The sequence below is a fragment of the Pyxicephalus adspersus genome, chromosome 9 (assembly GCF_032062135.1).
Source record: "Pyxicephalus adspersus chromosome 9, UCB_Pads_2.0, whole genome shotgun sequence".
In the NCBI taxonomy this organism is placed as follows: domain Eukaryota; kingdom Metazoa; phylum Chordata; class Amphibia; order Anura; family Pyxicephalidae; genus Pyxicephalus; species Pyxicephalus adspersus.
Genome location: NC_092866.1, coordinates 46368313 through 46379775, shown reverse-complemented (window position 1 = coordinate 46379775; position 11463 = coordinate 46368313). Strand labels below are relative to the sequence as shown.

Genomic DNA, 11463 nt, shown 5'->3' with positions numbered 1-11463 from the left:
GACTGGAGTAATGGCACTACAGGAACAGCAAAAGGGAGGAAGATAATTTTATGGTACAGTTTATAGAAGCCCCAACTAGAAATGATACTCTGCTGGACCTAGTTCTTTCTAACAATGCACAGCCTATAACAAATGTGCATATAAAAGAGAATCTGGGTAACAGTAACCTAAATTTGATTTCATTTATTCCAAGTTGTAAACAGGAAGCAAAAACAGGAATGATAAACATTTAATTCTAGAGAGCAAATGTTTAATTAAGAGAGCAAATTTTCCATTATTAAGGGTGGCTCTCTGTGAGAGACAATATTGTCCTCAAAGAACACAGAACAGAAATGGAAATGTTTAAAGTCTGTTCTAAAAAAGCACACTGAAAAATATATTCCAATGGGTAATAACTTTAGTTGCATAAAATCAAACCTATGTAACTCACAGTTGATGTTAAAAAAGCCACAAGGAACAAGAAAAGGGCATTCCAAAAATATAAAATTGAAGGATGATCTTTATCATTTGGAAACTTTAAAGAATATAATAAAGGATGTAAAAAGGAGATAAAATGTGCAAAACTTCAAAATGAAAGACAGATTACAAAGTAAAATAAGGCAAACCCCCCCCCCACAAAGGCAGATTTACTAAACACTTTCTTTAGCTCTGTGTACACAAAGGAAAATGGCAGAGCTCAAGTCCAAATTAATAATGCATAATAGCAATGTCACTGCCTTAAATGAGTCACAATGGCTCAGAATTTATATGATTGAGAAACAGCTGGAAAAAATTACCTTCCTCTGGACCAACTATGTCTTATAGGGTTTTATATCTGGGATATGTTTATTTCCCTAGTGGTTGAACTTGATGGACTTATGTCTTTTTTTTGCTATGTAACTAACATTACAATGACCCAAAGCACACAGCGAAGGCAACACAAGAGGGGCTCAGGGATAACTCTGTGAATGACCTGGAGTGGCCATGCCAGAGCTAAAACTTAAACCCTATCCAATATCTGTCGAGAGACCTGAAAATGGTTGTCCTCTGTCGGTCCCCATCCAGCCTGGCGGAGCTTGAGAAGATTTGCAAAGCTTGGTGCATTCTATCCAAAAAGGCTTGAGGCTGTGATTGCAGCAAAATGTTCTTCAACTGTAATAAGTAAAGGGTCTTAATACTTAAATAAATTTGATATTTCTGTTTTTTCCTTATAAATGTAAAAAATTGTTTAAAATTCTTCTTTTTTACTTTGTCATTATGGGAGTGTAGAATAATGAAAAAAAAAATTTAAATGGTTGTACCATCACCCTGCAACATAACAAAATTGAAAAAGAGAAGGGGTCTTAATACTTTCTGGAACAACTATAAATTATATGATGTAATGTATTATATATTATATGGATATATGGTATGGTGATTGTGGTCATGGTGTTATAAAGTTTTGAAGAATTAAAGGGACGTAAAACATTGTTTCTTTTCCCCTTAGATCAGGTCCCAGATGTATCTACATAGTGGATCAAGGATATATGGGATTGGTTCTCCCAAGGCTTCCAACATCCCATTCCATATTTCAAAAGGACCTGCATTTTCTGATGTTTCCTTCATAGTGGCTGGGAGGGTCTTCATGAAGGAACTGAAAACAAAAATATTTTTGGCATTTATTTATTGCTATCAAATACGTCATTGTATACCATGGCCGCATTTGTACTGCTCGAGAAAGACAATAAACATGTCTATAGGTATATATCCTAATGTAACATTATCCTGACTGTATTTATATACAGGGCAAGAATCTAATTGCTCAATGTGACATATAGATAGATACTATAGGAATAAAATGACATACTTTTCTGTTAGATATCATCAGTGAAACACTGGCACAGCAAGCAGGTAGAATCCTGAGAACCATATCAAAAATTGCTTTCAGGAGAATGTTACATAAATAATTCTGAATATGAATTTATTATAATTTCCTTTTTTTTGTATCAATGCCTGGTTATGTTTAAATATGTTTTACCTGCCGAAACATGTGAAAGGTTTACTTTATAATGAAAAAACAGTTATCTCATTAATTAGAATTTTGGCCTTTATACTTGGTTGAAAAGTCTCCAATTGTTTTAGACTGTCCAATGACCATTTTGCTCAAACATGTCTCTATTCAATTTTATTATGGTCTCATTTTATATAGCTAAAAAGGCAATTTGGTAAAAACCCACTAATCTTTTAATTTACAGCTCTCTGAGTCCCTAAAGCCTGCTGACACTCTTTTGGAATCACAAGGGGTTATTTATGGGATTTCCAGCACTAACATAAAACGTTGGTAAGTTGCAACCAATGCTTTGCTCTACAAGTCAATATATTGCTTCAAAACCTTTAGCATCAATCTCAGAGTTTTCCTTAGTATTATAATCCTCCAATAGTGTCAGCTTAGCAAATCGTATTAGTTGTGCTTTGGTCTACTCCCCACAATCCCCCAAAAATAAGGGACACTGGTGTTCTTTAGTGGCATGCCTGTCATTTCCTAAATGTGCTATTCTCAACTATAGACATTTCCTATTATTCCATTATTGACGGCACCCTGGTTAGTCAATAAACAGGAAGAGTCCAGCCCATAGCTAATCTAACTATAAAATATTGTAGGGAGGGGGTTACTATTGTTGCACAGTAGAAGACATATAGCTGCTCAGATCACTCGTACAATTAAGCTGACAGGCAAACAGTAATGTGACCTAAATGTCTGGGCTGTTGGAAAGTCATGGTTTTCATGTCTTCCAGTATAAATGTGATACTGTCTGACTCCAAAGCAGTGTCCTGATTTAACATTAGATTCATATCCATAGACAGCGAGTGGTAAAGGGCTAAGGTCCCCTTTTGAGAATATTTGAATATAATTTAAATTGCCCTTATAATTAACCATGAAATATTGTATGAGAGAAACCAGTTTGCTTTTGGGGCCTAACATGAAGCTTCAACTCTTTTAATGAAGTATTTTATTTAACATTTTGTGGAATAAAAAAGGGGATTTATGTATTGTAATTTCAAGGCATTGACTGGAAGGATTGTGAGTGGTGAGGAGTTCCAGGGTTTATAAATGGTGAGGACAACCTTGGTGTCTTCTTGTTGTCCTAATACATTCTGTTCTGGGTCCTGGGGCTTTAGGTGGGATAAAGCCCCCTTTCCTAGGTTCACATTAGTAGGTACTCCATATTAGGGTCTGATTGTTGAGCTGACTGCTAACCCAGCAATTGTGGGTTCCGGGTGCTGGGTGAATAGGTTTTCTAATAATACTAAAAAAGGTGCTGCCTGTTTATTTTGGGGAACCCATAAAGTGGACACCCCCCTAGTCAGGAACTTACCTGAGTTTAGATAGAGGCTTGGGTGAACAAATGACTTTTTGTCTGTGTTTGTTTGCTTCCTTACTAAAAAAAAGCTGCTTGGAATGTTCCTAGGTGTCCCTATTACATACATGGTTAACCACTGCCCATACCAATTGAGAATGTTTCCCTTACAATATAAATGTTATTTACTGAGAAAATAGTGCAATTCCTATAATAGTATTAACTTTAGATGGTAAAAAAATCTTGGCAATTTGTGAAGCTCACTGCTACAAAAATCGAATAGCAGGGCACATATGGCAAACATCCACCATTCTCTTGCATATTGAATTTACATCCAAGATCTCCCTTGCAGAACACATATACCATAATACATGATGCAGTCACATGACTTTGCAATGATGTAATAACATACCCGGTAGTATATGTGTAGGATTTTTTTTTTTACTTTCAGTCTTTCCATACCAACCTGAATAAAAGGGTAATCTCAGCAGATTGTAGGGAGCACTATTCAAATTTAGAAACAATACCTTCTAATAATCATTGTGTTTGGTTCCAAAGTTAGCTAAATGAAGGTTCTGTGGTCTTATAAAGCCAAATTCATATAAAGACTTCATCCCATCCTAAAGTATGGTGATGGAACCAATATGCAGAGGGTAAAATTCTGCAGCAGGGCCCTGGAAGGATAAAAAGTAGAATGAATATTACATAAATATTGGATATAATTGAGCACAATCTAATTTAGTCTGCAACAAACTAGGGCTCAGGAGAAGATTTATCTTAAAATGCAATGGTCCTTAGCATACAAAACTAAAAGGACATAACATGGTTTTGAAAACAGCTATTTATTAATGTCTGGAAAGAGTCAGATCAGAATCCTGATCCCAATCCAATATAAGATTTGTCGCTGGACTATTCAAAGGCAATTTTACCCAAGAATCCATATAACCTGACAGTGCCTAAACAGTTTTAAAGCCCACCTGAAACGAAAGCTGTAAATGGTATATACTTATGCAAGAAGTTAGTTTTAGTAAATTTTATAGTAATTTACTGATATCAATATTGAATGAGGTAAAGGCTGTATCTAGGTAAAAAATGAGTATATTAGTAATACAAATAGCACTACATATAGGCTAAATAGGATGTCTGGTCATTAAGGGTACATACCCCAGGTCAGGAACACTTTGAGTACTCTAATCAGTTCTAGTACTGGGTGTGGGGGGATATAGGTGACCCCAAAAGAAAGAAGTTTCATCCAAAGGTGCTTTAGAGCAGGTCAAAAGCAGAGACTGGCAATTAACCTTCCCATTGCTAGAACAGTATAATAAATGTAACAAATAAGATTAATATAGAAAGGAGTGTGTGGCAAATGACACTATTTAAATCTTAATTACTCAAGATAGAGAATAAAAGGGGAATTGATATCTATGAGTATATCAGAAGGGGATCAAAGATCCAAAAGATCTTTATTATAATCAGTAAATACCACAATTACCCGGAAAGAGGAGTTGTAGATAGTTGCACAGGTGTTGAGAGTGTCATGAAGCTCCAAAAATTAAAATGCTGTAAATGTAAATAATGGTCATGATATAAGTATAAGTACTGGGAATTGGGTCAAAACAAGTCCATGAACATAGAACTGATCCTACCTGCAAGCAGTATACAGATGGAGAAAAGGAAAAAACTTTTAAAAGGCCATGTGTTGGTCTACGAACAGCCAGAGAGGCTGTGTGTTGAAAGGAGTCTGTCTAATAAAGGCTGCTCCTTCCTAATTAGCGCAGTGAGCGGCCCTGCACACTGCTCACCCTTTTTTGTATTCTTTGAATATACATATGTACAATGTTACCCATATACTGTGAAGTGTCAAACAGTTATGAGGTATAGATCTGTCCGAACTTGTTTACTTTACCAAATGTGTTTACAACAATTTTAATTCTCAAAACTATCTGCAAGCCCAAAACCTCTTTCTTTCCCTCCTTTGATCTGAGTGTTCAATTTAGACTAATCAAAGAGGTGGCTCAACTTTCACTGTAAAACTCAAGTAAGGGGAACACACTTCTCTTCTTATCTTTACCAATGGTTAGTGTTGTTGTATGTGGATTTGTCGCCATCTAGTGGTAATTTTTGAGTATGCAAATATTGCTGCTAGCAGCATTGTCCACAAATAGGATACCTATATTTTAACATCAATACAGACACTGGGAAAATGTCTTTAAAGTTTTGAGGATTAAAGAAGCAGAGTGATTACTACTTTGTAATAAATATTTTTTACATATTAGGTTGTCAGCAGCAGAAAATCTAGAGCTGCCCCTACTCTCTGCAATAGTCTTCCTCGTCCTATTTGGCTTGCTTTAATTTTTGCTAATTTAAAAGAGCCCTTAAAACTGATTTTTTCAAACTTGCCCACCCATTTTCTGGCTTTTGAAACTGTCACTACTTCCCACCACTACATATCTCCTCCTCCTCCTGTCCCACTGTCTGTATTCGTCTGTCATCTGCAACCCCTATTTAATGTACAGCACTGCATTATATGTGGGCACTATAAACATCCTGTTAATATTAATAATTAAGTAGGTTGTACATGTATAATCTAATCTAAAAAGGAGAGTATCCCCAAAAATAGGGAGCACGGGGGTGTTTTCACAGGCTATGTAAAAGTGTTTCTTTCACTTTAATTATTGCCAACCAATTCATTTGAAAAATGTCTCCATGTTGGCAATATTTAGCGCTCTACTGTGTGTAAGCCCCTACAATCAGCCTTTCTGCCTGCATCAGATACAAGACAGGCTTTTACCCCTTCATGTGTCTGATAACATGGGCCTCAAACTAAGCTAATCAAAACTATTTATAGTAAAGTAATATTACCAAAAATGTCAGGTTTGAGTAACATTCACTAATGAAAATAACATTTACAAAAGGTAAAATTTATCCAGATTTATTAAAATGTTGCAAGGAGCAGCACCATCCAATAGTTGATTAGTTTACTGTAATAGAGGCAATGAGATTTTGGCACCAATTATTGCACTTATGCTTATCATCCTTTAAAACAAAGGAGAATATGCAAACACTGTAGAAAGAAAGTAACACTAAAGTAAGAAAGTAACAAAGAAAGTTCACAACCACACATGTACATAGAGCCAGACCTGTACCAAAATGGACAGTTTCATGTACAACAGAAGTATAGTTTTATCATTCAAGATTGTTCTAAAATGAATAAACTCAGAATTTTGCACCAGTGTTTTATTGGCAAAATCATGAATAATCAACAACCTGAATTACATTGTGATTTTATAATGGAAAAACAATCAGGTACTTATTTCACAGACTGTAATATAATGCCCGTAATGATTTGCAGAAACTCAGAGCATTTGATAAAGGTTCAAGCTTAAACATCACCAAGTGACGGACTTTGGGAAGTATTAGTTGATTACAAGGAGCGAGGCGTATGATACCAAATGCAAGGAGAGATTGGCTGATGGCAACTCCAATTATTAAATGCATGAAGATGACCCGTCATTGGATGCCATCAGCAGTTGTGCATAGCAGGCTCCTTGCATTGTGTTATTTAACAACCCACCTATTAGTGTATTTGGGAATTTTTTCTGCATATAAAAAAACATATGGGATGAAAAAACAATTAAAAATGAAAGGTGGGACCTCTAGATTCAAAGTGTGTAAACAGCAAAATACTTCTACATGTGCAATTAAAAGGACTCCACAAATCTCTAACCAGCAGGGCCGTTTCTAGCCATTTTGGTGCTTTAGGCTAAGGAAACTACTGTCACCAACCAACCTCCCCCAGCGTATGATTATACACATATAAATATGCAAATGCAAATTATACATTCACATCTGCACCAGCACATACTCAGATAAATAAATGAAACATTTCAGTCTCTGCCTGACATGCTAGGATATCTGACTTCTTTCCTACTCATGGCCTCCTCTTCTCTCACAGGAAGCAGGGACAATCCTTTACAGGCAGAATCCAGACATAGAATACAATCTCCACCCTTACCAACAGATTAAGCCCTAAGCACTTAAATGACCTATGCCTAGAAACAGCCATGCTAGCCGGTGTCACTAATTCAGGTTTAATGTCCAGTTTTCCCAGGTATATGGAAAATAAACATCCAGTAGCATGTAGTAAGGATTTGTCTTGTATGACTGCACATCACATCATATGCATATGTGATTGATTGATTATGTAGCCTGCTCTATAGGGAACTATTTATTTGACAGTTATTGACCTAATCATGCAATTTTGGTAGTAGGATTGTTCTACTAAAGGTTTCCTAATAGCTGCAACCCATGTAGGTGACTAGCAGCAAATAGTTCAAGTTTATCTCTGGACACAGGTCAAAACTACCCTTTTGGTTGGGCTCCTCACACACCACAAGGGCCGCCTGTTTTTTTAAGGTACCATTTATAAAGCAGTTTTGGTTGCCATATCCTTTGCTCCTCCAGGCTTACCTCTACCCATGCAACTGATCCTCCAAAGCAGCTTCCCTACAGCAATTTGCTGGTTGCAGGTTCTGACGTCATCATCTACACTGCAAAACCAGCAGACCTGCACGGTAAGCAAGGACAATGAGGTTCGCCCACAACCCAAAGCATTGGATAAAAAAAGTGCCAACTGGTGGGGGAGCAAGGGATGAGGTAAGCAGAAGTTCCTTTTATTGGTACTCAAGATGACAAGAAACATTTATAGCTTGCAGTGCACTACTTTTAAATTCATTTTACTAACCAAAAATATATTTCAGTGGACTTTAAGTGAATTTTACATCCAGATTGTTTTACTGTGCTTTGGCTGCCTTTGGTTATTTGAACAGGAAGTGACAAGGAAACTTCATTTCAGCATGAGAATTCATGCAGCATGAGAATGGCACAATATGGAGTTAAACACAACCATCCAAGCTCTGTTGTAATGAACAATGTTAAGATGAGTTTTACCTCCCCATTCATTCTATTATTAGGAAAATACAATAAAAGCCACTGATAAAGGCACTTGTAGGTTTAGTAATGATGGTTACACACACTGACATGACATGTGATTATGTAAATCTATGTTACAATTTGTAAATATTTGTAACTGCAGTTTTAGCTTCTTAGTAGAATCTAGTCCAGTCTTCGTAAATTGTATTCTGTGTTCCGAAAAACCATGCATTAGAATCTCCTGGAGCTCTCAGAAGCTTACCTCATTTTTGGGATATGTGACTGAAAGCATCATTAAACTCCTCTCCTTCATATCCTGCATCATCATGATCCTCCTCTTTCACCTATTACTTGCCTGGACTCCTAATCACATCATGAAATATCATAGGTAAGCCTCAACACAGTGGTCTGCATGCTGTGTAAGGGGTGAGACATGTGGAGAATTCTGCAGTATTAAGACATGGCTGCCTATAAGTAATCAGGAAAACATGGCTTTCTACTAAGTATTCTTTTTTTTTTTTTTAATAAAGCAGCAGTTTTATTGAGGATGTGGAATGGTTGCAGGATCCTCGAGTTCAGCTTTAAAATGCTAATCACATGTCACATATGATGGGTTCTGTTCAAAAGGAAGTTGCAAAAAGAAAAATGGAGGGAGTGCCAAAAAGTGTAGCCCAGTGTCATAAATCTCAAACTGTTTCACATTACAGGAGTGATCTCCTAAGACCTGGGACCCCATAAAGAGGTCCAGTAATGTTACACTTGGTGAAGTGGCTGGCAGCTGCGGTCTAAGGTATGTAACATTTTCTGTTTACTGTTTTTTGCATGTTTTAGGCATGCCAAAGTGTGGGGGGAACTTTCACTTTAACTAGCCTTCATTTAAATCACCCTACAATCACACATTTAACGTGAACCTCCAATGACCTCATAATTGGCAGCACACCTTGCAGAATATGCAGACCTTTATGTGTTGTGGTGCCATTTATCTAGTGTAGCACCATAGCACACAAATACAGTAGCAGACAATAGATTTGCACTGCACACTACTATGTGCATGTGTTTAAAAAAAAGAGTGGTGCAGACATTTTTTTCCCATACATGAGGTTTTAAATGAAACATGTTAACACACATGTTACTGCACTGCAACGGAGCTGAAAAGTGTGAAGGAGCCCCCAAAATACAACAACACTTTCTAGAAGTTCCCAGGCATCCCAAAACCTGGAGAGATTGTATATGACAAGAGCAACAATAGTTCCTGAGGTTGCCCTTTTTCCCTGCTGTCATTTGCATTCACTCCTGGTCAGTGAAGATGTCAGTGGTCAGCCAGTAGTGCACAAGGAGAACCCCAAATGGGCTTTCCAGGAAGCTCTCAAAAATACCTGAACAAAAAAACCTTCATTATACCTGACTTCATTAGGTGTAGAGGTTTCACAATGAAAGCTTGTCCAATTTAAATGAGAGTTGTCCCTAAATATATGAGTGAAGTATAGGATTATAATGGTAAGATGTAAGTGGTAATCTCTTACAAGTACAGTACTCAACATTCTTCAGTTCCTTTGTTCAGTTTTGCAGTTATTTGGTGCATCTCAATAAAAGGACATAGATATCATCACCCTATCAAGATTGTTCTAGTGTTCATAAAATTATAAAGCAAAAAAAGTACTATTCACAGAAAGTGTAAAAAGATTTGTATCCGATACATTTATGCTACAAAAAGAAAAAAATAAGTAAAAATCACAATTTATAACAAGAATGCTACTCCTAAACCTAGCTATCACTATAATTTCTATCCCAGTCAAAAGCCCTTGTCTGCACATGAGAACATCATAAAATCAAAGAGCCAGTAACACCAAATTACTGTCTTATTTATATAAGAGATTTCTTATTGATCTTACCCTGAAAGAGAAACCAAAAAAGTCTATTGCACAGCATGTAGTGTCCCTGCTCTTACCTTTACCCTGCAAAACTTGGAATCTGGTAGGAACTATGCTCCAATATTTCTGAAGTAGTAAGGTATCTTATGGGCTCATTATTTTCCCATATGGCTAGCCTTGTCCTGCAACCCCCATATGGTACACTATCAGACAGACTCTGGTCTCTTTCACCAGAAATGATTTAATACGACAAATCACAGGGCTGTATGTTGTGTTGCCACATATTTCTAATTCTGTAAAGATATAAAAACCTTTATACAGTCATTGTATTATTACTGGCTTGCTTATAAAAAGCCAAAGTTAGATTTACTGGTTCTTTAAAGAGCAGCTTTATCCAAATGGGATTTCTCAGGGAAGGGTTCTATCTCAACGAGACCTCTTTGCTGTCCAGTATCCTAGCAGGGGAGATCACCCTAAACCTTTAGCAAAAAATTGAGAGAGACTTAATCATGCTGAGATACTTATGTCACCAGCCAAAGTGAACCCTATAAATTGCTACAGAGAATATATGAGAAGGCACACGATACAGAAATGCAGTATAACCTGCCTTCCAAATCCACGAGTCGAGTCACTCTATGTGCAGCTACATAAAAAACATATAAAATGTGTTTGTTCCGTTCTGACACGGATACTTTTCCAGCAAAACCAAAGTTCTATATGGCCCCTTAATTCATAAGTTGCAGTGAAAATCATCAATGTGAGAGAAAGTTGTTTTTCTACACTCACGATAGCATCTAGCACATACCCAGAGTGCTCTCTTCCCATCAATAAACCATCAACAAATCGGTTTGCAGACAATTAGCTGAACCCCCTTTACAGTATTACCTATAGATATTGGCTAGCCAGTCTAATTACATCATTAATTTGAATCTTCTTTCCATTTAAAATGCATTCATTAAAATAATGAATTGCTGCATGGAGTACAGCAGTGAGCCAGTTTATATGGTAACCATTGTCAATCTTCACATCTGCCTGTTCATCAGGAAATATTGTCCTGGGCTCGTCTTGGCACATTTAGTTGCTCATAGGTAGGAAGGGTGCTGCTTGATAGGTTGTTTCCATTATTTAAGGAATTACTTCTGTGAGGTGATCGGCTTGTTGGTTGACCTCCCTGTTGGCCGGCAAGGAGATGCTGAAGCATATCAGTTATAATATTTAGCTTATTGTCCATCTGCATAACCTAAAAGGGAAAAAAGAAAAATGATGATCTCACAAGCAATAGAAAGGTAATGTTCTCAAAGATTTTTCAGCTATACCTCTACACTTAGCAGTAACCTTGTTAT

The 11463-nt window shown here is 36.8% G+C and overlaps 1 protein-coding gene across 1 annotated transcript in view; it reads right to left on the bottom strand.

The window, feature by feature from the left end:
• Window positions 1-6539: 6539 nt before the first annotated feature.
• Window positions 6540-11463, bottom strand: part of KCNQ1 (potassium voltage-gated channel subfamily Q member 1) — a 74333-nt gene continuing 69409 nt past the window's right edge. The window contains exon 17 of the mRNA XM_072421822.1: window positions 6540-11360. Within this exon, the coding sequence (XP_072277923.1) occupies window positions 11160-11360 (201 nt within the window). The 3' untranslated portion in view covers window positions 6540-11159. The remainder of the gene's footprint in view (window positions 11361-11463) is intronic.